This window comes from Triticum aestivum, chromosome 2D, assembly GCF_018294505.1.
Source record: "Triticum aestivum cultivar Chinese Spring chromosome 2D, IWGSC CS RefSeq v2.1, whole genome shotgun sequence".
In the NCBI taxonomy this organism is placed as follows: Eukaryota; Viridiplantae; Streptophyta; class Magnoliopsida; order Poales; family Poaceae; genus Triticum; species Triticum aestivum.
This window is the reverse complement of record NC_057799.1, coordinates 637,548,381-637,574,251: the sequence shown is the minus strand read 5'-3', so window position 1 is coordinate 637,574,251 and position 25,871 is coordinate 637,548,381. Positions and strand designations below refer to the sequence as shown.

Here is a 25,871-nt window from a genome sequence, read left to right as displayed (position 1 = left end):
TACTTCACTGCAGTCCACACAATCAGTCCATACTACAGTCCAATCATCTCAAATCCGTAGGGGAAAAGAAGGTTAGGGACAGATCTCAGCTTATACATATCTAATCCAGATGGGGATTTGAGAGAAGGAAGCATCGGGGCCTCGGCGAGCATCTCTAATCCTCACCTTGTCTTCTTTCTCGTTCGTGGCCGGAGGAGGCCGCCGCTCTGTCCGCTCACCCATCTGCATCTATAGAAGAAGCAACGCGAGCGGCAGAGAACCGAGGATGGAAAGGGGAAGAAACGAACGGGGACATATGAGAGAGGAGAGAGGAGGAGAGTTCTACCTGCGCAGCAGTGAGGGGGCACGCCGACGACGTGCACAGAGGCGACGGGGCAGCGAGATCCAGAGAGGAGAGGAGTGAGGAGAGCGGCGCGAATGAGAGGTTGTAAGCCGATTGGGAGAGAGACCCTAGCCACGTTCGCAGGCGCGGGTGCAGGGCTGCAGGCGCGGATGCAGGCTCGCGGAAACGGCTGAAACTTGCGTTTCCCCTCAGCCTGGCTGGGAGCCTCATTTTGCATCCGTCGGGCCAGGCCCAGTTGGACATGCAGGATACCAAACAAGCAGAAAATGCAGCGCGTGTGCAAGCCAGCTGCGAGCCACGAAACCAAACACGCCCCTATGGTTCGATCCATTACGGATCTGTGCATCCTGCGATTTTTTCTCCAGACACAAACGAATCGAGAGAGACACCTGGGACCTACGAAAATTGTCTTGGTCCCGCCGTGAACCAAAAAAACTGAAGAAACAATCCTCCCTCTAATATTAGGTAAAGATAAAGATAAAGATGTATCCTAAATCAATCAATCAATCCGATTGTTTGGGGATCGGATTAGCTGCTCATGGATGGAAGAGAACGAATTGTTCTTGACTTCTTTGCGGCGGAATCGCATACAGTAGCAATACAGTTCGAGACCTCATCAAGAACTGGCCCAACTGTACTAGCTGAAAGTCTTCGAGGCCGAAACTCAGTTGTGATCAACTGTACTACACAGAAGCTGTAACCTTGTTGTCCTCTAGCTCCATTCTAAATTAGATCCACGTCTTCTGTTCTTTAATTATGTACTCCCTCCGTCCCGAAATACTTGTCAGAGGAATTAATTCTTGCATAGTTATTTATCTGATCTCTTCATCTTTACTTGCTGTGATCCATCTTATAGACGGTTTGATTTCTTCATGCACAGATGGCATGGATGCACAGTTATATATATCTTGGAACAATGTGATCGATCGTCATCCGGAAATGATCATGATCTTACTCTACTTACTAAAAGTCCTTACTCATGTTGTGCTTGAGTCATTTTCTGAAATTACGGCCACATCCTCTTTTCTTTAAGATTCATTGATGTAATGTGACATTGGTGATAAATTCATCCTCAAGAACTTTTGATGATCTAAGGGAGAAAAGGAAAAAACTTCTAATTGATGTATGCTGATGCGTCTTTCTAATTTGTAGCCGTCCTTGGATTATATAACCCTTAGACCAACTGATTTGTTTTTCATAGGTACCTGAGCCTTGGTTTATAGTGGGAGTGGACGAGCCGCCGCCTTTGTGGGATCCCGTTAAGACGCCAAAGTTTGGTATGCCTTGTATTTACTATGGCTTTTTAGCTCTCTAATTCTTATCATTGTTCGTTGATTGCTTCGGTATTAGTTTTGAAACGAAGTCATGGGGTATAGATCATATTAGGAAGAGAAGAGAGGAAGATGATGATGAGATGGTCCTTTTCATTCTTCCATTATTGCAAAAAACTAACAGCATATATATGCAGATTGCTCTTGATGTAGTTTTCTTTTGCAAAAATGTCATGTCGAAGTTCTTTCATATTTCCAGCTTTGGCATGGGAACAGTAACTTAAACACAATTCAGTGTTTGACTAGCTTAGAATCAAGAACCAGTCTTGCATATTGAATGTGTGCTTCTAAGCTAACATCATTATCATATTGAATGAGGACAAGCTCCATTTCAGATTTGATAACACGACGATAGGGTGGAGGGTACCCAAATCGGTGTCAAACTTGAACACATGCTCCTGACTGTTCTTTCAAGTATAAACAAGCATGTTCATCTTTTTTTTCTATTTCAGCAGGTTCTCAGGCACCAGAGGAAGCACTTTTGGCCACTCAAAAACTGGATGATCATGACATCGAAAGAGCAACTCATCTCCATTACAACATCATTTTTCATCCTTTCTTGATCTGCAATAATACTCAGCCTTGTTTGGTGTGCAAAAACATAATTAGTCCTGAGCTATTGCTCAAGTAGACATGCGTTGCATTATCAGATGGATGTAAACATCATCAAAGGGCAAGTTATTGTGTGGCTGTGTTGCATTATCATTGTTGCAAAATTATGCCGTGAATGTGATCCAAAATTATGTTGTTGTGATGATCTGCAAAATTATGTTGCTGCAAAATTAAGTCACGCAAAATTATGTTGTTGTTGTGACGCAAAGATCACATTTTAATTTTAATTATCCAATAATCTTTGTCGCAAAATTATGTTATGGCTGTGGTGAAGTGGTGTTGTTATGATGACATATTGATTCTAAGTCATGCAGAATTATGTAGTTGCTGTGATGATCTACAAAGATCACATTTTTATTTTGATTATCCAATACTCCCTCCGTTCCAAAATATAGTGCTTCCTCTATTTCCGTGTTTCAACTTTGACCATAAATTTAACCAACGAGACCGACTGCAGCGGGAGCAAAAGTTATATCAGTGAATTAGTATTCAAAAGAAGTTTTCAATCATATTTTTTCTCCCGCCGCAGTCGGTTTCGTTGGTTAAATTTACAGTCAAAGTTGAACCTTAGAAAGCGTGGGCATACTATATTTTGAAATTGAGGGAGTAGTACAAAGGCAATCCCCACCTGTGAAACAATATTTGTATGTGCAAGGGAATGTGGGGGATTGGAATGGGAGGGAATGTGGGGGATTTCAGGGGATTGGGTGAAGCGAAGGGGATCACCAAATCCCCTACAATCCCCAACCCCTTGGGGGCTGGAAAAAAGCTTGTGCCGAACAAGGCCTAAAGGATGTTCGCAAATTATTTTCATGCTCAGCAGCAAAATGGTCGTACAGAATAATCAAACACAGTATAAATTTCAATCGTGGTACATTATTCAAAATTTATTTAGAAAACCCAGACAAAAAACTTATAGGATAAACCACAATTCCTTAGGAGCATATGTCCATCGTCGTCTCGTCTTGGGACGGCGGCAATTCAAAGACGCGTGGCGAGAGCAGAGTGGGACGGTAACCCCGGTGGATCATCCATCGCCATTTGTATGATATTGTAGTCGTCTGGAGCTGTTTGTTCCATTGTAGCAATCGACCGTGGTCAGGAATGGACGACCTCGTGTCATACCTGTGCAAGGTGTCGCTGCGCGTGTAGCAGAGTGTCTCATATTGAAACCATGCACTCCACGGTACCCTGCTCCGCGGCCTTTGGGTGTTGAAGGGATGTTCCACTTCCACGAAGAAGTTGTAGCGCAAATCCCAATGCAGCTCCTTCTCGCTGTCCGATTCCTTGTTCTCCATGCTCATGACCCAGAAGCGGATGGCCTTGGGGCGACCACCGCTGAACATGTGTGCGGCGAGGCACAGACGCCCCTTCAGCTCAAAGGCCAGCGGATTATCATATCGATAGGTCACGAGATCGTTCGGGAGAGGGTAAATGCGACACGTCTCGGCATGCACGTCCATTACCAGCACTCCGGCAGCCTCCTCTCCCATGGGTGCATTCCAGCCTTTCGTGACCACGTGAAGTTTACCATCGATCATTACTGGCGCCGAAATGCTATTTCTTCTGTTTGGTGGGCGAGAGGGTGAGAGGAACGAGTCTTTGCGCCACCCGCGGGCGTCACCCAAGGTGTAGACGTCCACGTCCACCCGCTCTTTGGAGGAGCACGAGTATGGCGGGAAAGAGAAGCGGAACAGCTTGTACTCGTTGGTGGGCGGACTGAACCCAAAGACAAACAAATACACATGGTTCTTGTTGCTGAGCGGAGGGGCCGCCGGAAGTGCCAGCGTCTCGCCGGTGACGGGGTTGCACACCACCGCCGGCGCCTGACCCTTGCGGTCCTCTAGCACGAAGCAGAGGAGGCCGTTGCAGATGTTGACGAGGCCGCCGCTGTGGGGCTTGGCGATGGAGCACATGGGTTTGTCCGAGGATAAGCTGAAGACGCACGTCTTCATGCTCTGGTTGAGCTCGCACAGTACACCGGACAGGAGCAAGAACTCGGCCTCTACCGAGAGTGCGGCATGGCTCGCTGCGTGGAGCTTGCGGAAGGAGGGGTCCCTGACGACGCTGCGCCACTGCCGGGAGACGCAGCAGGACCGGGCCACGTCCTTGGTCGGCAGCTTCATCAGGATTTCCTGTAGCATCTCACTGGGGATCTCCAGGATGCTGCCGGAGCAGCAGCCATCAGCCTCGCTGAGACGACGACGTCCCACTGCAAATGGACAGACTTGTGACTGTAGACCATCGACATCGACGTCCCAAGGCAAGGAGATGCGCATCGTACTCGGTGGACGGCAGCAAGAGCCGGCGACTCGAAATCAATGGACTTGTGAGTTTTGACCCTAGACTTCGCATTTATACTACAGGGCACGACCGTATGAGTTGCCGAGTTTGAGTCAAGCAGGTATTCCCGAGTTCGAGTCGAAGACGGTACCGCGCTGCGTAGGAGGCGAGGGGCTCTAGGCTCAAGAAGATCTTCTCCGGTACCACCAACCGCGGTTCACGCAGGTACAGATTTGCAGCATACCACTACTGGAAAAATCACGATTAGGCCCTTTTCAGTGTTTCACTGTGTACAGGTCACCGTAGTAGTCGTCGTATTCACTCACAGAAACTCTAGTCGGCAAGGCAACGCTTGCCAATCTTTCGACTCCAACTCGGCTACGACTCGGAACCGGCCTGACTTTTTTTTTTCTTTTTTTCTTTTTGCGAGGGAACCGGCCTGACTTTGGCTTGGCTATATCTCTCCACCCGAGGCCGTGGGCACCAGATCGGAGCAGACCAACGCCACCCTTGACCTTCCTCCACCAAGACACAACGGCCGTGCACGACTGCACTGCACCTAGCAATGAGACGCGCGACGGCGGCAAGATCTGAGCACGACGATACGCGACGCACCATGATGTCGGGCCACCGCAAATTCCCAACACCTCGCTCGATCGGGCCGGTGGATCTGAGCGAACCCGGTCGACCTTTTACCCGTACAAACAAATCGACGCGGACACAGATGGAGAAGGAGCTAAAGCTACTCAGCAACCAGGCCAGGTTCATCTCCGCCATCATCAGCGGCGAAATCAAGTACATCCGGAGGAAGATGAAGGAGCTGCTGCAGGATATAATCGACAAGGGGTTCGATCCCATCCTAAGAGAGGGGTCGCTGCCCGTGCCCGATGACGAAGGTGAAGCTGCGGCAGCTGGAGAAAGCCGGGATGAAGAAGACCCCAGCAGCTGCTACTATGAGTACCTCACCTCTATGCCAATGCGTTTCTTCAATGACGAGTACCTGCAGCAGCATCTTCTCAAGAGGATATCCGAGATCAAGGAGGCGATGCGGTCGTCTCACACTAAACACATGGATGCTCAATCGGATCGAGAGGCTACCGGAAACGATTGTGTGCCTGAAGCAGCAGCAACAACGCCCAGGAGACGGTGTAAGAGGAGTGCAGCAGAATCGGTGCCCATAGATGACGATGACAACGAGGAGGAAGCCGCCGCCCAACTGTACGACTATCTGGCCGCAATTGTTGGGCTTGGCCCCCAACAACATGCTGGTAACGCCTACTCATCTTCATCTCTTGCAAAAAAGTTTAAGCTGATTGGTGGTAGGAGTAAATACTTTTTGCATGCATAGAACCTGTGACCGTGAGCACGCAGAGGCGACCAACGAAGAAGCAGCGGAGGAAGAAATCAAGTATAGTTGGCGCGCTACTACCTCTCGAGGACATCAACATAGCCGCTTCGACTTCGACCGGCACCAATGATGCTTGGACGAGCCGACCTGCAGTGCCTTATTCGCTGTCAACGCTCGGCTTCGCAAGGAGTATTTGATACTCCCTCTGTAAACTAACATAAGACCATTTACATCACTCATGTTCATGTAGAAGCTGAATCTGTGTTTTGTTGTGCGTCACAGACATAAGAGTGTTTGAAAGTTGAGTTCAGTGTCAGATTGTATCGACACACATGCTAAAAGGTAAGTTGAGTTCAGTGTTTGAAAGGTGAGCATGCATGAGAAATTTCAGCGTCATGGGATGATACAATAGGATATTGTGATCGAAGCTTTCATTAAATTATTAACCAACTTGAAACACGCTTCCGCTCTGCTTTATGTATAAGCACGGCTCCCTGATGTTGGATCTCGTGTGTGTATCACATGGAGGGTTCAAAATATGTAGAATTTTGAATGTAGAGGGGCAAATTGTAAAAATTAATGCAGTTCAAAAAAAAAAGACTCACCTGCGACAGTTATATCAACTAGGCTGGCCTAGGCTTATAGTATAATGTACCAGAGGCTTAGGATAACAAGACTCCTAGTCGGATACGTTGGTGGAAAGGAGTGTTCGGCTTGTGTGTCAAGGCTGCCCGAAGAAGCGCATTAATGAACCGCCATATATAGGGTCCTCGGCCCGACCTACCTGGTCGGGAGATGATGTGATGAGTATCCGCTAGTCCAGGACTCCATCAGGGGGGCCAGGGCCTGGCTGGCACCCCTTTCTCTGCAACTGTCGGCAGAGGGGACACATCGCGTCTTGGAGGCATTGTTGTGCAGCGTAGGTGGTGTAGGCGTTGTACTCAGTTCTTCCTACAGTCTATTTTGGTAGCGTAGTCGCGTGCATCTTGCTTGATGCAGTTATTCTGGGAATGGTGTTGTATGAGGGTTACCCATCACTTTCTGTCGCTCGGACGTGTACTCTGTTGTGTGATTGATTATTTTTGCGAGAAACTTTCAATATTCATCTTCAATCATGAAATACAGCGAACACCAGAAATAAAAAAATAAATCCAGATTCGTAAACCACCTAACGACGACTACAAGCACTGAAGCGAGCCGAAGGCACGCTGCCGTCATCGCCCCTCCCTCACTGGAGCCGAGCATAACTTAGTTGTGATAGACAGTCGGAAAGTCATCTTACTAAGGCCCCATAGGACCAACGCACCAGAAGAGCAACCGCCACCGATGAAGATAATATTAGACGAAAGAATCCAACCTGAAGACACGTGAACAAAGACGAACAAAGACCGGATCTGAGCAGATCGACACTAGATGCAAACACTGACCGAATCTCGCGAGATCTGCCGAAGAGACACCTTCCAATGATGCTAGACGCATCACTGAAACAGGGGCTAGGAGGGGACAACCTTATTTCATACAATCTCTGCCCTGGCCGTGAGCGACGGAGCAGCCATACATCATATCGCTGGCTGAGGTAGCTGCTCCCATGCGATCCTCCCACAAGCCGGACTAGTGCTAACACGCAATCCACGGCTCTCGACGCTTTCCTCAGGCCAGGCAAACTGCTCTAGGAAAGCAGCCCTAGGCCCATCTGCAGACGTTGGGGAGTGATCGCCGGAGGAGCTAGAAAGCAGATCGCTCCACCGCGTCTCCCCCAGGCCGAGCTAGTTGCTCCATCGCCGGAGAGCGGCTCACGCCCCCAGTCCTGCACCATGCCTCCATCGCCGGAGACACAGATCGCCGGCAGTTCCCGCTGTCGGCAGCCCGTCCTGTCTCTCCGTCTTGCCGGCAGCGCCGACGGCTCGTCCAAGCTCTTCTTAGGTCTAGCTCCATCTCTTCTCCTCTTCTCTCCAATGATTAGGTTGACCAGGAGAGCTCCAGCTCTTTCGCCAGTTCCTCGCCGGGTCCTACAGCCAAATTACGTCAATTTTACGAAATATACAACCACTAGAGTAATATACAACCAACAGAGCTAGAAAGTACATACTCCCTCTATCATGAAATACTAGCTCGCAAAAAAGACAGAGCGTGTTAGCGAGAATATGCACACAAGGCTTGTGACTTGTATTCAACGTTTGGAATAGCTTAAGAAGATTTCAGGGAAACATCATAATAAACCAATAAGAGTGCATTATTTCAAATTTTTCCAAAATCTTCAGTCTACTATCTTCCATTCACACTCTGGAAAAAAACTTTGTATCATTGTCACATTTCATTGTTGGGCCCTAGGTTGAGGAAGGAAACCCTCTGATACCATGATAGACGATATGTGGAAATATTGGTTGTATTGATTGATTGATTACAATTAGCCTCTTGGGCTGTTTATATAGTGGACAAGACTTGAAGTCTAAGAATTCTAGTAGACGTAGGTTCAGATTATAATCCTAATCAAACAAACATAACCTAGCCGTAATATACTCTAACACTACTGTTTCCCACCTCATATGCAGAAAAATCTCTGTATCATTGGCACATTTCAAACCAACTAATTGAAAGCCATTTTCCAATTTCAGGCCAACAATTCCAAACTTAAAGACACCTTTATGCATGGCCCATGACAATCATGGGAACTTTTCTTATTTGCCAAATCAGATGCAAAGAACCGAACTAGCATTCGAACTGAAGTTGCATGAACAAGAAGAGACGGAGGAAATGAATTCTAAACCTGAATGCGTAGTAGCAAACGCATGAGAGCTTGTAGGGCTTGAATTTAATTCCACTATAATGTACTCCCACCTAGTGTATTGCTTGATTAATTTTCTTACCTCAAGCTATTCCTAGTGAGAAATGCACTTGACATATTAAGAAATGCACATGGCAAGTTTTTGCAAATATCTCCTGACAATTACTCCCAAATAAATTTCCATCACCTTCAATTCCTAGAAATTTAGATGTACTCATTTTCTTTCCGAGAAGATTTCCTTATACTCCCAAACAATTACTCCCAATTTTCTACTTCTACAATTATCTACGGCTGAAGAGTGAATGGCCGCCAGTAGAAAATGTGGACTGATTTGGTACCATAGCTTTAGGTTGCCACGGATTTGCCTCTTTTCCACCAAATTTTTTCTCTCCTAAGCCAATTTCAAAAATCCACAAAATATCCTCAGATGGGAATTTGATCGATCTCTCGAATCGTGAGTTTTGAGTAGTTTTGTTCCATGGATTTGCTGCCTAAGGACCATTGACACGTTTCTATTTTGCCACTTTTCCCCAATTCGTCCAATTTTCCACCGATTTGAGGATTTTTTGGCCACCTGCCAGAGACAGACTGGAGTCTTCGGCCCTGGGAGACCGGAATCTCTGGCCCAGACTGATAGAAATTTCTGCAACTTTGCAACTTCCCCCGAATTGTTCTTGGACGTTTCCATTCATCTTGTTGCCCAAGTCTGAGTGATCCAAAGCCTACAAAAAGCTAGAGACATCATCTACATCAACCACTCGACAGCGCAACTCGACATCAAGCCTTTCGGCCACAAGTCCGAGTTCATCATCAACTTTGGTATAACTTGCTTCCGCTTGACAACCCCTTCTTCCTTTTGAGTACCGTATCCTATTAGGACTAGCTCATTTCATGCGGGCATTGCACTTGTATCACCATGAGTGAGTGTTTGCATACACGTGAGCGAAGCATCGAGTAGAAGCTTGGTACTACCAAAAGAAAGAAGAATCAAAAAAAGAAAAGGAAAAGGAAAGTAGTGCCAAGTATTATCTTGTGGGAACGATAAGCTTCGAAAACCTGTGTAGTGAGAGTGACGGTAAGCATCTTGTGCAGGAGGCATTTATTACCCGCACTTGGGCCCTACTGGTAAGCATTAAGCATAACAAGATTGTAGCAACAATAACTCACAAACATAAGTGACTGGTCATAATGTAACAATACATCGGATCCCAACAAACACAACACCGAGTACATCAGATACATCTCAATCATGTAGAGCAGCTCATGAGAACATTGTATTGAACATCAAGGGATAGAGAGTACCAACTAGCTACTGCTATGAACCCATAGTCCATGGGGGAACTACTCAAGAACCATCATGGAGGCAGCACGATCGATGGAGATGGCTCCAGGGTCGATTCCAGTCCCGGCAGGGTGGCGGAACAGAGCCTTCTGACCCCCGAAACTAGGTTTTGATGGCGGCAGAGTTCTGTCGTGTTTCTGGGAAAATCCTTAGGTCCCCGTCAAAATTAGTTCATGGAGCTTTAAATAGGCGAAGAGGCGACCCGAGGCGGTGCCCCAGTCCAGGATGCAGGTGGAGGGTGTGCCTTGAGGTGGACCCACGCCCCCTGGTAGCTCCTTGTGGGCCTCCCCTTCGACTCTCCTTTGGATTGCGTCTTCGTGTCGGTGAAAACTGGCTCCCGTCAATTTTCAGGTCTTTTCGCGGACTTTCGCGGGTCAACTTTTCTAAAACCAAAAATAGGAACTGACACTGGGCATCTTGTTAATAGGCTAGTCTCTCGAAAATACCCTAAAATGATATAAAAATTTACTAGAAACATATAACAATGATATAAAACAAGCATGGAAGAATAAAAATATATAGATACGTTTGAGACGTAGCACGGCCCAATGCGAAAACTGTCTCCCAAGGGACAAGACATGTCTAGGACAGGGTCTAATCAAAACCGTGACCATGACAGAGAAAAGAGGGAACACCGCAAAAATGACATGGCACCATGCAGGAAGCACAACGATGGAGCTAACCACAACAGGTACCGTAGCCATGATCCAGAACCATGACGGAACTGCGATAATGAGCCGCGTCGAGAGCACAGCTGACATGAGCAGCAAAGGCAGAACTACGACAAGCCACGTTGAGACCGTAGCCATAACGAGTGGCCAAGGTGGAGCCATGAAAATGAGCCACGATGGAATCGCGATATATAACTTGGATGCTTGTCGTTACCTACCTGTGATGTTGGAGGACACTGCACGCCTATGCTTGGATAGCCTTAAAGAAAAAACGATCCATAACTGGAACGACATGAGAAGGGCATTCAGTCAGCACTTTTAGAGCACATACAAACGTCCTGCTACAATGACAGATCTGCAGCGTTGCACCCAGCAAGCCGAAGAATCCATGAAAGCCTTGGTCGACCACTGGCTCAGACTCCACAACCCTGCGAAGACGTCAACGATGCCCAGGCAATCAATGAATCGTTTCGAGAAGTAATAACTTAGCTAATGTATGGATAAGTTGTTGGAACGGCTTTGAATCACCACGACACTTACCGAAAACATGCACCCAACACTCTGGTGCACTAACCATATATCATTGTGATTATCGGCATCCTCGTAAAACTTTACTAATGCCCATGGATAGAAGAACTGAACCATCTAATAACTTATGAGCTAGTGCAGAGGCCTGACTATGGATCTGGTTTGTTGTTCATGATTCTACACATGTAAATAGGATTTCATCGGAATCACTCATTCACAAACTATTAGAATTATAGCATATATTATATAAAAAATCTATTAACAATAATGAAATAAAATAATAACTTATTATTTTTACATCTTGGGTATATTTCCAACGCCTTGTATACAAAAACAGAGGGAGTAACTAACAAGGTCCGACAAGTCTATTGCTAAGTCCTGTTCGACAATGCAATCTGCTAATTCAAAGTAAATGTCACATGTATGAATTTCGAGTACAACTTTGTGTTCACACATGGAGAGTGTTGTGACGTATACAAAAAAAAAGTTTACTTGAATGATGCTTTCTTTGAATGTGATAGCGTATATTCACCATCAAATTCAGAGCAGGCTGATAAGATCACAATGAACACAAGCTAGCTAATAGTACATCTAACTAATCAAGAGAGCAATAATTGAGGAGTTATTTATTCCTGGGACGACACAGTCAGGTCCGCGATCCAGGAGGAGGCTGTTTAATTAAGTTCATTACTCAGCAAGTTCGAGACCAGAGAATAGCCCCAACCCCCGACGTCCGCGTCGCCCCCGCTGGGGGGGGGGGGGGGGGCGACTCAGGCGGTTCCCCAGCCCTAGTCGCCGTCGGGGCCGACTCCTCCTTCCCTCACCCCGTCGCCGCTGGAGGACGCCGCCGGGATGCGCCCAGGGGCCCTTGCATGTGTCGTCCTCTCTCCAGCGTCTCACAGGTGGTGCGGAGCCCTTGCACGTGTGGAGGCGTGGCAGATCCGGTGGCGGCGGTGGTGGTTGGCCATGCCACGGGCGACGGTGACTGCGGTGCATGGGGCAGCCCGGTCTCGGCTGGCGGCTTGGCTGGTTCGGGCGGCAGCGACTTCTGCTGCGGCGGCGCGTCATCCGGCTTCGGATCATCGGCGGCGTGGAGGGCCTAGTGAACTGCTTGGCGGCACCTCCAGTCAGATCTGTTCTGGCTGGTGCAGCCGCCGGTGGTGGTCATCTCCTCCGTCGGAGGTGGTCGGCCAGAGGATGTGGGGTCGGATCTCGAGATCTGTCATCTAGTCCCGGCTGCGAGTCGGGGAGACATAGTTGCCGGTTAAAGCCGAGCTAACGGTAGGCAATGGCGGCGTTCTGAGCCGTTACCTTGATGAAGGCATCATCGAGTAACTATTGTCAACCCACTCGTGCTGCTCCGGGGGAAACCCTAGAATTTGGTGTTCCAGATCAGACGACGGCGACACTATGGTGTCGTTTCTCTCTTGGGAGTATCGTTTGTGGAGCAGCTCTAGAAGTCAGAGGCAGGATGCGGAGCGGCTTCGTCTTGCACGGAGTTTCGGTGGACATGTCAAGTCATGCCTGGCCGACAGGTGCTAGCTTTGTCATGTCTGGTCGGCAGGTGCTACGCACGACAGATCTTCCAGAGTCTTCGCGTCGAGATGGACGAGCGCAGGGCGGTGGCGTCGTTGGCCGCCGACGTGGCGTCGACGGTTGGTCGGACTAGCAAGTATGATGCAGATCTCTCTTCTGAAGATGAGTCAGCGGTTCGATGATGATGGCGGCTTCTAAAATGTGTGCATGTGGTGTACGCTTTAGGTTTGCCACACCGGTTGTTGGTTTCGATACGTTATACGGATGGATCGGCGACGGCATCGGTTATAGATATGGGGAGTGAGAGCACTTCGCATTATCAGGTTTGTAGGAGTGGGTAGTGGCTTCGGATGGTTTGATATATGTTTTTGTCAGACCTTTGTAGAATAATTAATAAAGATGACTGTATGCATCGATTGATGCAGACGCCAGGGTTTAACCTCCTTTTAAAAAAATTACTCAGCAAGTTCTTGGACCAGCGGAGCAGCCTGCCGTACCGCTAATTAAGCGCATTATCACTTACCTAATGAGATGGATGTCCCGCGTGTCGAATTGTTTAACCTCCTGCCGCTGTTGGTTAGTTTAGTTGGATAATCGGGTTGTCCATATCTCTAGGAATCAGGAGTCTTTCCTAAACTGTGATCATATCCTATTGGACACGCGTCATTTAGTACATTCAATCAGGCATGAACCAAAGCAAGCAAGCAACAATTAATAATCAACGAAGCAAACAATGTTACTCCATCCTGATGCATGTGCAGCGCTCACACGCACATGACCACGCAAATGCTGGAAGACTTGTATTTTGTTTGACAATTAATTTGCTGACCACGCCACCCTCAACTCGCTTTGAGTTATCTGATTGCACAACGGTTGCAATGACCACGTAAATGCTAGAAGACCCATATCTTGTTTGACAAGTAATCTGTTGACCACGCCATCCTCAGCTCGCTCTGATCATCCCGCTCTTTCACTTGGCACGTACAATACCTGCACAGACCTCATTACGTACAGCTATAAATAGACCTCGCATTTGTGCTCATCTTCATCACACCATCCTTGGTACTACTACTAGCACCATCCTACACGCACTGGCCAGAATGAAGATTTTGTTCGCCCTATTTCTCCTCGCTCTCACTGTAAGCAGTGCCTATGCACAGTGCAAATTCATTATATTGGTCACGACAGGAGATAGAGAAGATGCGGGCACCGATGCTCGTGTATCTCTGTCAGTGAGCACCGCAAATGGCAAGAAGCTAGTTATCAAGAGCCTGAAACCTTGGGGCCAGAAGGGCCACAACAACTTCGAGAAAGGCCACACCGACAAATTTGAAGGCAGCGGTAAGTGCTTACCGTCCAAACCTTGCAGGATGTTGCTCGAGTCTAATGGCAAAGGTAACAAACCCGGTTGGTTTGTGGACAAAGTCGCCTTCACCCAAATCGAGCAAAAAAATTTGTCCCAGAAGGAGAAGACATTCAACGTGAATAGGTGGCTTGCACGCGATGAGTCACCGGGTACACTCTTTGTGGTTGTGGATGACTGTGCCAAGTAACCACCCATGTCCATGGTAGTTATGAATACATCATCTTACATGCGTGAACGGTACCCTGGCCGTGATGTTTGCGGAATTAAATAAAGTATGTATTATCCCATGTATGTTATTATGCTTAAACTATGTATTGTACTTTAATAAAACAACATCACTGTTGTTCGTTCATCTTTGGCTTCCAGTGTTGGTGTCATTGGGTTTCATCTTTAACTAGGTACCTTCCTCGTGGGTGGCTGCGAGACTTTAGAAGTATTCTCTGCGAAGCTACTTTAAGGAAACAACGACAATGAGCAAATAGTGTGAAAAAAACGACCATGTCTAGGCACGATAGACAGGGAAAGTTATTAGAGGTAATTTTCTCTTAATCAGTTTGGATGCAGCTACTAGAGACAACATTCTCTTAAATCGGTGTGGATGCAGCTATTAGACGTGGACTACATATATATAATTGTTCCACATAAGTCCCAAATGCGTTCATTCGGACATGGAATTTCGATCATATAAACGATTAACACAAGAAACTACGAAGGGCTCAGAATCCACACACACGCTCTCCACAAACCTTGTGCATAAGCCCGCGTCGCTTCCAAAGTGACCAGCACCACGGACAGGCTTCAACATCTTATTAATCGTCATTGCAAGTGCAAGCTTCACATCACCAGGATGTAGCTTACCCCGCTTATACTCCTCCACAAACCTCCCCACACTCCTGAATGTCCCAGCACCAACGTCTTTCTCCCTGACCACCTCAAAAATGGATCGGGAGGCTAGCGACTCGCGACCAGAAGAGCACTCGTGACTCGCGATCTAGCGCCGCCGCCACCTCACACGACGCCCCATTTCTCCCTAGCCGCACCTTCCTTCCCTCGTCGCCGCCTGAGGCGCTCTCCGGCAAAGTCCGGATGGCTCTAAACAAGGCAGCGACGGGCCCCTTCTCCGGATGCGATCAATGGACCAGGGACAGCGGTCCTTTTGGTGAGGCTTCCCCATCCAGTGGTACGGCAGGGCTAGCGGGCTACCGGAGGTCGGCTTGGGCAGCCGGAGGACCATCGGCGGGTTCAGGACATGGCAGCGATGCCCCGGGGGCTGACGGCGGCGTCCACTGCCTACTGTCCCGTCTAGGTCCGCTCCAATCTCACCGGACTTGGCCGTGCTGGCTAGGTAGACGATCACCGGTTTGTGGGCGGAGTGCGAGGTGGGGATCCAGATCGGGGTAATTTTATGGTATGTTCCAGCCAGCCATGACGAGGATGCATGCGGGTGCCGATATTATTGCTTCGAGACGTCGTTCGGGTCTGCTCTACCTCTTCCCACCTTACTGCTTCGCAGGTGAAAACCCTAACCGCGGTGGGCAGTGACGGAGCTCAAAGCGTCGTGTCCTTCCTAAAGGCGCTGCCATGGGAGCTTTGTACTGGTGGGCACCATTTGGATTCGTTCTTATGTGCAGATGGAGTGCCCCTCTTCTCCAGGGGGCATCTGTCCTTGGGGAAACTCTAGATCTGGGTTTTCCGCATCGGATGGTGACAAAGACTATGGTCTCGTTTTCCTACTTGAGGGCATTGTTTTTTAGCAGAGGTTCAATGGAGGTGCCAACAGGTGGAGCAATGTTGCAACTACCGCATTGAGGACGGGGGGTGTCGGCGGCGTGGAGCAATGGAGTCTCGATGTTGGACACGGTTTTATGGACTCGCGTGGGTTGGTGGCGTTGTCTGGTGTCGTGGTGACGTCAACGACAGATGGGCCTAGCAGGTCTATGCAATGATCCCTCCTGAAGATGGGACAACGGAAGATGGTAGTGGTGGATCCTAGAGCATATGCATGCAGTGCGCATTGTGGCTGACGTCATAAGAAGGTGGTGGTCATTTCCTCCGTGAGTGGTGGTCGGCCTGAGGGTGGTCGGATCTCGAGATCCGTCATCTAGTCCCGGCTACGAGTCGGGGAGACATGGTTGCCGGTTAAAACCGATCTAACGGTAGGCAATGGCGGCGTTTTGAGCCGTTACCTTGATGAAGGCATCATCGAGTAACTACTGTCAACCCACTCGTGCTGCTCCAGGGGAAACCCTAGAATCTGGTGTTCCAGATCCGACGATGGCAGCACTACTGTGTCGTTTCTCTCTTGGGAGTATCGTTTGTGGAGCAGCGCTAGAAGGCAGAGGCAGGAGGCGGAGCGGATTCATCTTGCACGGAGCTTCGGTGGACATGCCTGGCCGACAGGTGCTAGCTTTGTCATGTCTGGTCGGCAGGTGCTACGCACGACAGATCTTCCAGAGTCTCCGAGTCGAGATGGACGAGCGCAGGGCGGTGGCATTGTTGGCCGCTGTGGTGGCGTCGACGGTTGGTCGGACTAGCAAGGATGATGCGGATCTCTCTTCTGAAGATGAGACAGTGGTTCGATGATGATGGCGGCTTCTAAAACGTGTGCATGTGTTGTACGCTTTAGGTTTTCCACACCGGTTGTTGATTCCGATACGTTATATGGATGGATCGGCGACGACATCGGTTATAGATATGGGGAGTGAGAGCACTCTGCATTATCAGGTTTGTAGGTGTGAGTGGTGGATTCGGGTGTTTTGATATATTGTTTTGTCAGACCTTCGTGGAATAATTAATAAAGATGATTGTATGCATCAATTGATACAGACGCCGGGGTTTAACCTCCTTTAAAAAAAATACTCAGCAAGTTCTTGGACCGGCGGAGCAGCGTGGCGTGCCGCTAATTAAGTGCATTATCACTTAACTAATGAGATGGATGTCCCGTGTGTCAAATTGTTTTTATTAGGATAAAGGGAGCCTTGCATTACATTTATCCAGGAATACAGTCGGACATGATTACATGTTTCACACTATGTGGCACATCAGCTAAGAAAAGGAAATCACCATGGATTCTAGCGTACGTAGCTAACTCATGTGCGGCCACATTGCACTCCCTATAAGTTTTGGTCACATTACAAGACTCAAAACCTCTCATCAATCTCTTTGACTCCTCATAGCTTGCCCACCACCTGGTTCTGGTAATGTTGCAGTCGGATATTGCAGACACCACGGCAGTGCAGTCAGATTCCACCAGAATACGGTTTAGTGACAAATTGCTAGCTTGTCTTAGTCCAAAGGACAGCGCCCAAGTTTTAGATTCCTCCGCATCCGTGCAACCCTGAAAACGACAGCCTGCCGAGAATAACACAGCACCCAAACTGTCTCTACCAATGGCACCCACATCAGTTAAACCCAAGGACGGTATGAAGGACGCATCAACGTTGATTTTAATGTACTTCTCAGGAGGTTTTGTCCAGCCAGTGTCAGTTTGAGGGATACTAGGAGCTGGCACTGAAACTTCATGCAGTTTCTGTTTACCTTTACTATCATTTACAGCAGGGATTTTAGAGTTCAAGCACTCCCAGTAGGACTTTAGGAACAACATCGAATCTCTGATAGAAGCTTCTCCTTTACTGTGAATGGCGTCATCCCTTATATGCCAAGATCTCCACAGAACTAGTAGAAATTTTTCTGTCATATCTCCCGAGCACAAACTTAAGTTTTGTAACAGCCACTCGGGGGAAAAGGCCATAAGAGATTTTTCATCCGGCAGATTCCAGTATTTCCTCATTTCCTCTCTGAGTGCTCTTTGCTTTGTGCAGGCCACTGTAGCATGGAATGCATTTTCAGTTGCGTTTCCACAGACCTTGCAGATTCCATCCAATTCAAGTGTCCTTTTGTGCTTATTCTCCTTTGTGGCAGAGTCAGTGGCAGTTCTCCAAGCGAAAATATGAATTTTGTGAGGAACTTTAGCTTTCCACACTAAATTCCATAAGCTTTCCCTGCCATTACCATAGTTTGTCGAGGAACTTGCACCCGGTCCATCCTGCAAAGACTTACCCAGCTTGTAGGCACTTCTTACCGAGAACATACCATTTTTTCATAGTTCCATGCGAGAGTATCTTCCATAGGAATAGCGGGAAGTCTGATTTTGTAAATCTCCTCAGCATCAAAACTGTAGAACAAATTGTCAATGATTTGCTTGTTCCATTCCTTAGGTTGAGGATCAATTAATTGATGGACCCATCTGAGTCTGCTCCTACACTTCATGGTTTGGATGGAGAGGCCCGAATGACGAGGAATCCAGTTATCCCGCATTATTTGGATACTCTTTCCATCACCTACCCTCCAAACCATGCCCTGTTTTAGGAGTTCAAGCCCATATTCAATTCCTCTCCATACCGGTGAAGCATCAGCCGTGAAAACCGTATCTAAATTTTTTCCTTTTGGGTAGTATTTAGCCTTCAACACTCTGGCACATAAGCTATTCGGTCTTTGAACGAGTCTCCATGCTTGGTTAGCAAGAAGAGCTTGATTGAAGATACGCATATCACGAAAGCCCAGACCACCCTCACATTTCGGCTTTGTCATTTTTTCCCAAGACATTTAATGTACCTTTCTTTTGTTCTTCTCGTCTCCCCGCCAGAAGTATCTCACCAACTTTTCATATTTTTCACAAAAACTTGCACTCATCTTGAAAATACTCATGGTATATGTGGGTAAAGCTTGAGCAACGGACTTTACCAAGGTTAGTTTACTTGGATAATCGGGTAGTCCATATCTCTAGGAATCGGGAGTCTTGCAGGAGGCCCAAGTGATCTTATACTACGCATCATTTTAGTACATTCAATCTTGACAGCTTGCGTGTCCTAAACTGTGATCATATCCTATTGGACACGCGTCATTTAGTACATTCAATCAGGCATGAACCAAAGCAAGCAAGCAACAATTAATAATCAACGGAGCAAACAATGTTACTCCATCCTGATGCATGTGCAGCGCTCACACGCACATGACCACGCAAATGCTGGAAGACTTGTATTTTGTTTGACAATTAATCTGCTGACCACGCCACCCTCAGCTCGCTTTGAGTTATCTGATTGCACCACGGTTGCAATGACCACGCAAATGCTGGAAGACCCATATCTTGTTTGACAAGTAATCTGTTGACCACGCCATCCTCAGCTCGCTCTGATCGTCCCGCTCTTTCACTTGGCACGTACATGTATTTTGTTTGACAAATAATCTGCTGACCACGCCATCCTCAGCTCGCTCTGATCATCCCGCTCTTTCACTTGGCACATACAATACCTGCACAGACCTCATTACGTACAGCTATAAATAGACCTCGCATTTGTGCTCATCTTCATCACACCATCCTTGGTACTACTACTAGCGCCATCCTACACGCACTGGCCAGAATGAAGATTTTGTTCACCCTATTTCTCCTCGCTCTCACTGTAACTAGTGCCTATGCACAGTGCAAATTCATTATATTGGTCACGACAGGAGATAGAGAAGATGCGGGCACCGATGCTCGTGTATCTCTGTCAGTGAGCACCGCAAATGGCAAGAAGCTGGTTATCGAGAGCCTGAAACCTTGGGGCCAGAAGGGCCACAACAACTTCGAGAAAGGCCACACCGACAAATTTGAAGGCAGCGGTAAGTGCTTACCGTCCAAACCTTGCAGGATGTTGCTCGAGTCTAATGGCAAAGGTAACAAACCCGGTTGGTTTGTGGACAAAGTCGCCTTCACCCAAATCGAGCAAAAAAATTTGTCCCAGAAGGAGAAGACATTCAACGTGAATAGGTGGCTTGCACGCGATGAGTCACCGGGTACGCTCTTTGTGGTTGTGGATGACTGTGCCAAGTAACCACCCATGTCCATGGTAGTTATGAATACATCATCTTACATGCGTGAACGGTACCCTGGCCGTGATGTTTGCGGAATTAAATAAAGTATGTATTATCCCATGTATGTTACTATGCTTAAACTATGTATTGTACTTTAATAAAACAGCGTCACTGTTGTTCGTTCATCTTTGGTTTCCACTGTTGGTGTCATTGGGTTTCATCTTTAACTAGGTACCTTCCACGTGGGTTGCTGCGAGACTTTAGAAGTATTCTCTGCGAAGCAACTTTAAGGAACGCATAAGCTCGTGTCGCTTCCAATGTGACCACGGACAGGCTTCAACATCTTATTGATCGCCATTGCATGCTTCACGTCACCAGGATCTAGCTTACCCCGCTTATACTCCTCCACAAACATCCCCACGCTCCTGAACGTCCTAACACCAACGTCCTTCTCCCTGGCTACCTCAAAATCCACAAGCCACGGGAACACCACGCAGCTCACATACTCCAAGCACGGGTTGCTCTTTGCTGCTCTCGGCGGCCCCCCATGATCCTCTTCGCCTTGAGGTCCGACTGCTCGAGAAGGTCCGGAATCTTGTTGCGATACATACCATGAATGGCGGCATGGTTTGTCACCATCGGTTGGAGGCACAAAGATCACCACCAGTAGACGGGGGTGGCTACGCGGTGGTTGGGCGATGGCCGTGCATGGCGGGTAGGGCGGTAGCCGTCGTCCTCAACGGGGGTGGTTCCTGATTAGATCTTCAGCAGCGGGGCTCGTAGACCTCAGCAGAGGTGGCGGATTCCGCGCCCATGGGTTGGTCAGTGTTGAGCGGCGTTGGAGATAGAAAGGTGCGGCGAGATGGGGGACGCCGTGGCGTAGGGCAGTAGGGATGGCAGCGAGGAGGGAATGTTCCCCTGTGACCCCATCGCCCTCAGGGATTGCCCCATCCTCACCCGCGACGGCTCCCAGGGTGACGGAGTGGGGAGCACCGGGAGGTTGGCAGGTGAAGGACGCCAGGGAAGAGAGAGGTTGGAGCTCCTAACGGGAGTTTGAATCTAACTCCACTATAATTTACCCCCACCCAGTGTATTGCTTGATTAATTTTCTTGCCTCAAACTATTCCTAGTGAGAAATGCACTTGACATATTGAGAAATGCACATGGAAAGTTTTTGCAAATATCTACTGAAAATTACTCCCAAATAAATTTGCATCACGTTCAATTCCTAGAAATTTAGATGTACTCATTTTCTTTCCCAGGAGATTTCCTTATACTCCCAAAAATTACTCCAAATTTTCCACTGCTACAGTTATCTACGGTTGAGGAGTGAATGGCCCCCAGAAAATGGCCGCTAGTTAAAAATGTGGACTAATTTGGTACCAGAGCTTTAGGTTGCCACGGATTTGCCACTTTTCCACCAAAAAATTTCTCTCCTTCGAAAATCCAAAAATAGCCTCAAAAGGGAATTTGATTGATCACTCGAATCGTTGAGTTTTGAGTAGTTTTGTTCCATGGGGATTTGCTGCCTAAGGACCATTGACACGTTTCTATTTTGCTGCTTTTCCCGAATTCGTCCAATTTTCCATCGAGTTGAGGATTTCTTGGCCGCCTGCCAGAGACAAGAACGGAGTCTCCGGCCTTGACCCCGGAGTCTCTGGCCCTGGGAGACCGGAATCTCCGGCTCAGACTGACAGAAATTTCTGCAACTTTGCAACTTTCTTCGAATTGTTCTTGGGCGTTTGCATTGGTCTTGTGGCCTAGGTCTGAGTGATCCAAAGCCTACAGCAAGCTAGAAACATCATCTACATCAGCCACTCGATGACGCAACTCAACATGAAGCCCTTCGGCCGCAAGTCCGGGTTCATCATCAACTTAGGTATAACTTGCTTCCGCTTTAGAACCCCTTCTTACTTTTGCATATAGTATCCTATTTGGACTAGCTCATTACATTGTCGGTATTGCACTTGTATCACGGCGAGTGAGTGTTTGCATACACGTGAGCGAAGCATCGAGGAGAAGCTTGGTACTAGCAAAAGAAAGAAGGTTAAAAAGAAAGAAAAGAAATAAAAAGAAATAGTGCCAAGTATTCTCTTGTAGGAACGATAAGCTTTGAAACCTTAGTTGTGAGAATGCATCTAACGCCTCGCCGCGGCCTGACCGAGGACTCCTGAGCTCCACTATAACGCCCCCAAGAGGGTGACAGCGCAAAGTGTCGCTGTTGCCGAGTCCGACCAGACAGAGGTTTTCACCCGGAACTCTCGCACAAGGGCAAGCCCCACGATGAAATCTTCAGGAAGCAAGCAGCACCCACAGGCGCCACCGTCGCGGGCGCCAAAAACGTGAGCTTTTGCTCGGACACTCACCACCACCACTGAGAGAAGTCCCAATCACCACCACAACGAGAGTTGATCCATCCGCACTAGATCTGGGCAAAGCCAGAGCCTTTCGCTAGTACACCCCTTACCGCCCACACGACCAAGAGGTGGAGTCACCATCGCTACCATGGAACCCGCCGGAAAGCCACCCGTGAAACCCCCTGTCGCGAAACGCCATACACCGCCCACTTCTCAGCACACCTAACCACGGTAGAACGAGCAGAGACAGCCCTCTAATCCTAGCCCGGCATCAGCCACCGAGTTTGGGTGAGCGCCTCCACCATAGGAGGTACTCATGCTTGAGTCCCCAGCCAATCCAGGTGTACTAGGGGGGGGGCAACTCCGTGACTGCCGACGGACGCGGCCGATCACGTCCATGGCAAACTCGAACGAAGCCATGTCCATGGTCACCAACATCGATCTGAGCAACGACGCACCGATGCTATGACCACCACCGCAACCCACTGTGCCCGCGGGAGGAGCAACGGACCCTCCGCGGCCACCACCCAGACCGAGCCTACCCCATCTACCTGGAGCAGAACCTTCGACCCGCCTCGGAGCCAAAGCTGGCCCGCCCGAGCACGAGCCCCAGATCATCGCCATCCCCATCGCGTCGGCAACCCGCGGGCCGCTCGTTCAGACCCAAGAGAAGACAGGGCACTACCACTAACTGCACCCCGCGAGCGACCACAAACCTTCACCACCAGGGCAGCCACGGCTGCACTAGCGACCCATGCAACCACCTACGGCCACCCCGCCGGACCTCCAAGCCACCACCCACCTACCACCAACGCCCACCTCAACAGGGAAAGGCGAATCCTGACAACCGAGCACTGTGCACAGGGGGACAACCACGCAGGTTGGGGAGAGCTCCTAGGTGACCATGCCCACATCACCAGCCGGCCAGCCACCGCCGCCAACCAGATCCAGCGAGGAAAATGTAGTGGAAACATATTGCAATGGTATAAAATAAGCATGGAATAATAAAAAGTTATAGATACATTTGAAACGTATCAGGGCCCAAGGAGAAAATCGTCTCCCAGGGGACGAGACAAGTCTAGGACAGGGTCTACTCGAAACCGCGACCATGGCAGAGAAAAGAGGGAACACCGCAAAAATGGCGTTGCACCATACAGGAAGCAAGACGATGGAGCCAATCGCAACAGGGACCGTAGCCATGATCCAGAGCCACGACGGAACTGCGATAATGACCCGTGTCGAGAGGACAGCCAACATGAGCAACAAAGGCGGAACTACGACGAGCCACGTCGAGACCGTAGCCATAACGAGCAGCCAAGGTGGAGCCATGAAAACGTGCCACGTCGGAATCGCGATATGCCACCTCCCCAGCCACCTAGTCAAGGAAGCGGATATGTGCCTCTAGCACAATGCGAAAAATCGGTGCATTCACAACCTTCCAGGCATAATGGCGGAAACAGGGATGAGGGACAAGTCCAGCCCAGGCACGACGCTCACCCCCAGGCAGAGACCACGATGCGCAATACGCAGCGAACCTAGCCCATGATTCCTGGAATCGGCTTGACAAGATACTAATAAATTCTCGAGTGTACAGATCGATGTGTCTGTGAGATGGAAAATGTAATTTGGGGGCGCATGTACTCCCTCCGTAAAGTAGTGATCTAAAATGCTGTTATATTTCTTTATGAAGGGAGTACTAAGCAGAGTATAGTTGTGTGGACTGGTGTCCTGCTCTCACAAATGTACCATCCCTGATCTGTCTGTCGCTTGACTGTCTGTCGACATGAACTGCTCTCAAATTCGGCAGTTCGCCATCTTGACCATGTTGACTCCTTCTTTTACAGGTGATTCGAGCAGTCCGTCCATACGACAAAGAACTGAACCACTTGCAGATCAACTGTCAAAACGCCTGTCCAGGACAGCTTGATTTTTACTGGCCTCCACGGATCCAGTTACACATACTAGGTTAAGGCCCAGCTTAGAACATCTACAGCCAGACCCTCTATTCCCTCAAACGTCCGAAACATTCGTCCGGTCAGTGCCCGGTCAAAAAAGTGATCTAACTAAATCCCTCACTTTGTCCCTAAATGTCCAGATTGATCGGCATCCCTCAAATTGGAACCAAATATAGGGACGATATGAGGGCGACCTGACGCGCCCGGACGCGGCCTGGCACCTCGCTCAGGTCCACCTGCAGCCACCCAAGCCTTTTTCCTCACTGATCTCTCTCACGTAGAGCACGCAACGACGCCGGTGGTGCCTCGCGACGACGACGGGCCGGGTGGCCGGAGGAGGCTCCTGGAGACGGCATGGACGAAGAGGAGGGAGGCGACTAACGACCTCGCACGGCCGCGTGCACCAGCGGGCGTGCTGACGGGCCGCCGCGCGCGCAGTAGCCGGGGCCAGACTCGCGCGCCGCGGCCTGGGGATGGTGCTCTCGCGCGCCTGCTAGTCCAGCGTGTGCAGCGTGCGTGCTGCTCGGGCTGCTGCTGTGCTGTGCGCGCGCATGCTGGCCGGCCGCAGCCGTGCGTGCATCGCCTCGTGCGTGCTGGCCGTGTGCGCGCATGCAGCCGCCTCGTTCACGTTGGCTGTGCGTGCGCATGCTGGCCGCCGCTGCGTGCCTGCGTGGAGCAACAAACGCGTGGAGCCGCCGCCGCGTGCTGGCGGGGCTGGCTGCCGCTATTGTGTGCGTGCAGCCGCGTGTGCTGGCCATCGCGGCTGCCCAGCTCGTCCGTTTCATTGGCGAGGGCATCCTCTGCGTGCGTGGGCGTGCTCTAGTGGTGTCGCCCATAACATGTTAGCTGAAATGTCTAAAAAAGGTGAGGGATCGTGGCTGGGTGTAAGCAAAATGAGGGGTTAAAACGTACAAGAGAGTAGGCTTTAGTTTGTGTGGGGTGTAATGGGTGTGGCCGAGGGTGGTTGTGTGCATCCTTCCTTCTCTTGTAATTGGTTTCTCCCTCTTCTATAAAGTTAAGGTATGTCGTTGGCGTATTCTTGAAAAAAAACGTACACACCCGAAAACTGACCGGGCACGTCCGCAAGTGTTTGAGGGACGAAATTTGTTCATTGTGGCATGCTTTTGGATTCCTCGAGAGCAGTTTTTAGAAATCCCACGTTTTCATGATCCAAAACAGGCTCGGAGGAAGAATCTGGCGCCCCCTCTTCAAAGAATCTGAATTTAGGGGATAACCTTCAGTCAGCGTGCGCGCGTCGACAATCAAACAAGATACATAGATCAGCAACAACGGGCACTAAAATTGCCCTAAAAAAACTCTGCTCGAGCCACCTACTCCTTTCCATGGCGGCAGAACAGAACGGAAGCTTCGTTACAGGGGGGACGGCATCATGGGGAACAGAACCCAAGTTATTATTGGGCTGAATCAGTTAAATGCAAGATCTGCCCACACGCCGAAATATTCTGTGCTAACTTGGGCGCGCTACATACTGTTTATGCGTCAATATACATTACCAGTTCATACCCTAACGTTTCCCTCCTTCCGTATAGGTAATACTCAT

At 49.1% G+C, this 25,871-nt stretch overlaps 1 protein-coding gene across 1 annotated transcript; it reads left to right on the top strand.

Moving 5' to 3' along the window:
• The first annotated feature begins 4,811 nt into the window (after nucleotides 1-4,811).
• LOC123050648 (DNA topoisomerase 2) lies at nucleotides 4,812-6,377 on the top strand. Its single transcript, XM_044473408.1, has 2 exons — nucleotides 4,812-5,837; nucleotides 5,918-6,377. Exons 1-2 carry the CDS (start codon nucleotides 5,135-5,137, stop codon nucleotides 6,112-6,114), a joined length of 900 nt encoding a protein of 299 aa, XP_044329343.1. The 5' UTR covers nucleotides 4,812-5,134; the 3' UTR covers nucleotides 6,115-6,377.
• Nucleotides 6,378-25,871: the final 19,494 nt, after the last annotated feature.

Coding starts and splice junctions, on each gene's coding strand:
- LOC123050648 (XM_044473408.1), top strand. CDS start 5,135: ATGAGACGCGCGACGGCGGCAAGATCTGAGCACGACGATACGCGACGC. Junction 5,838..5,917: donor TGGCCCCCAACAACATGCTG/GTAACGCCTACT, acceptor TTGCATGCATAG/AACCTGTGACCGTGAGCACG.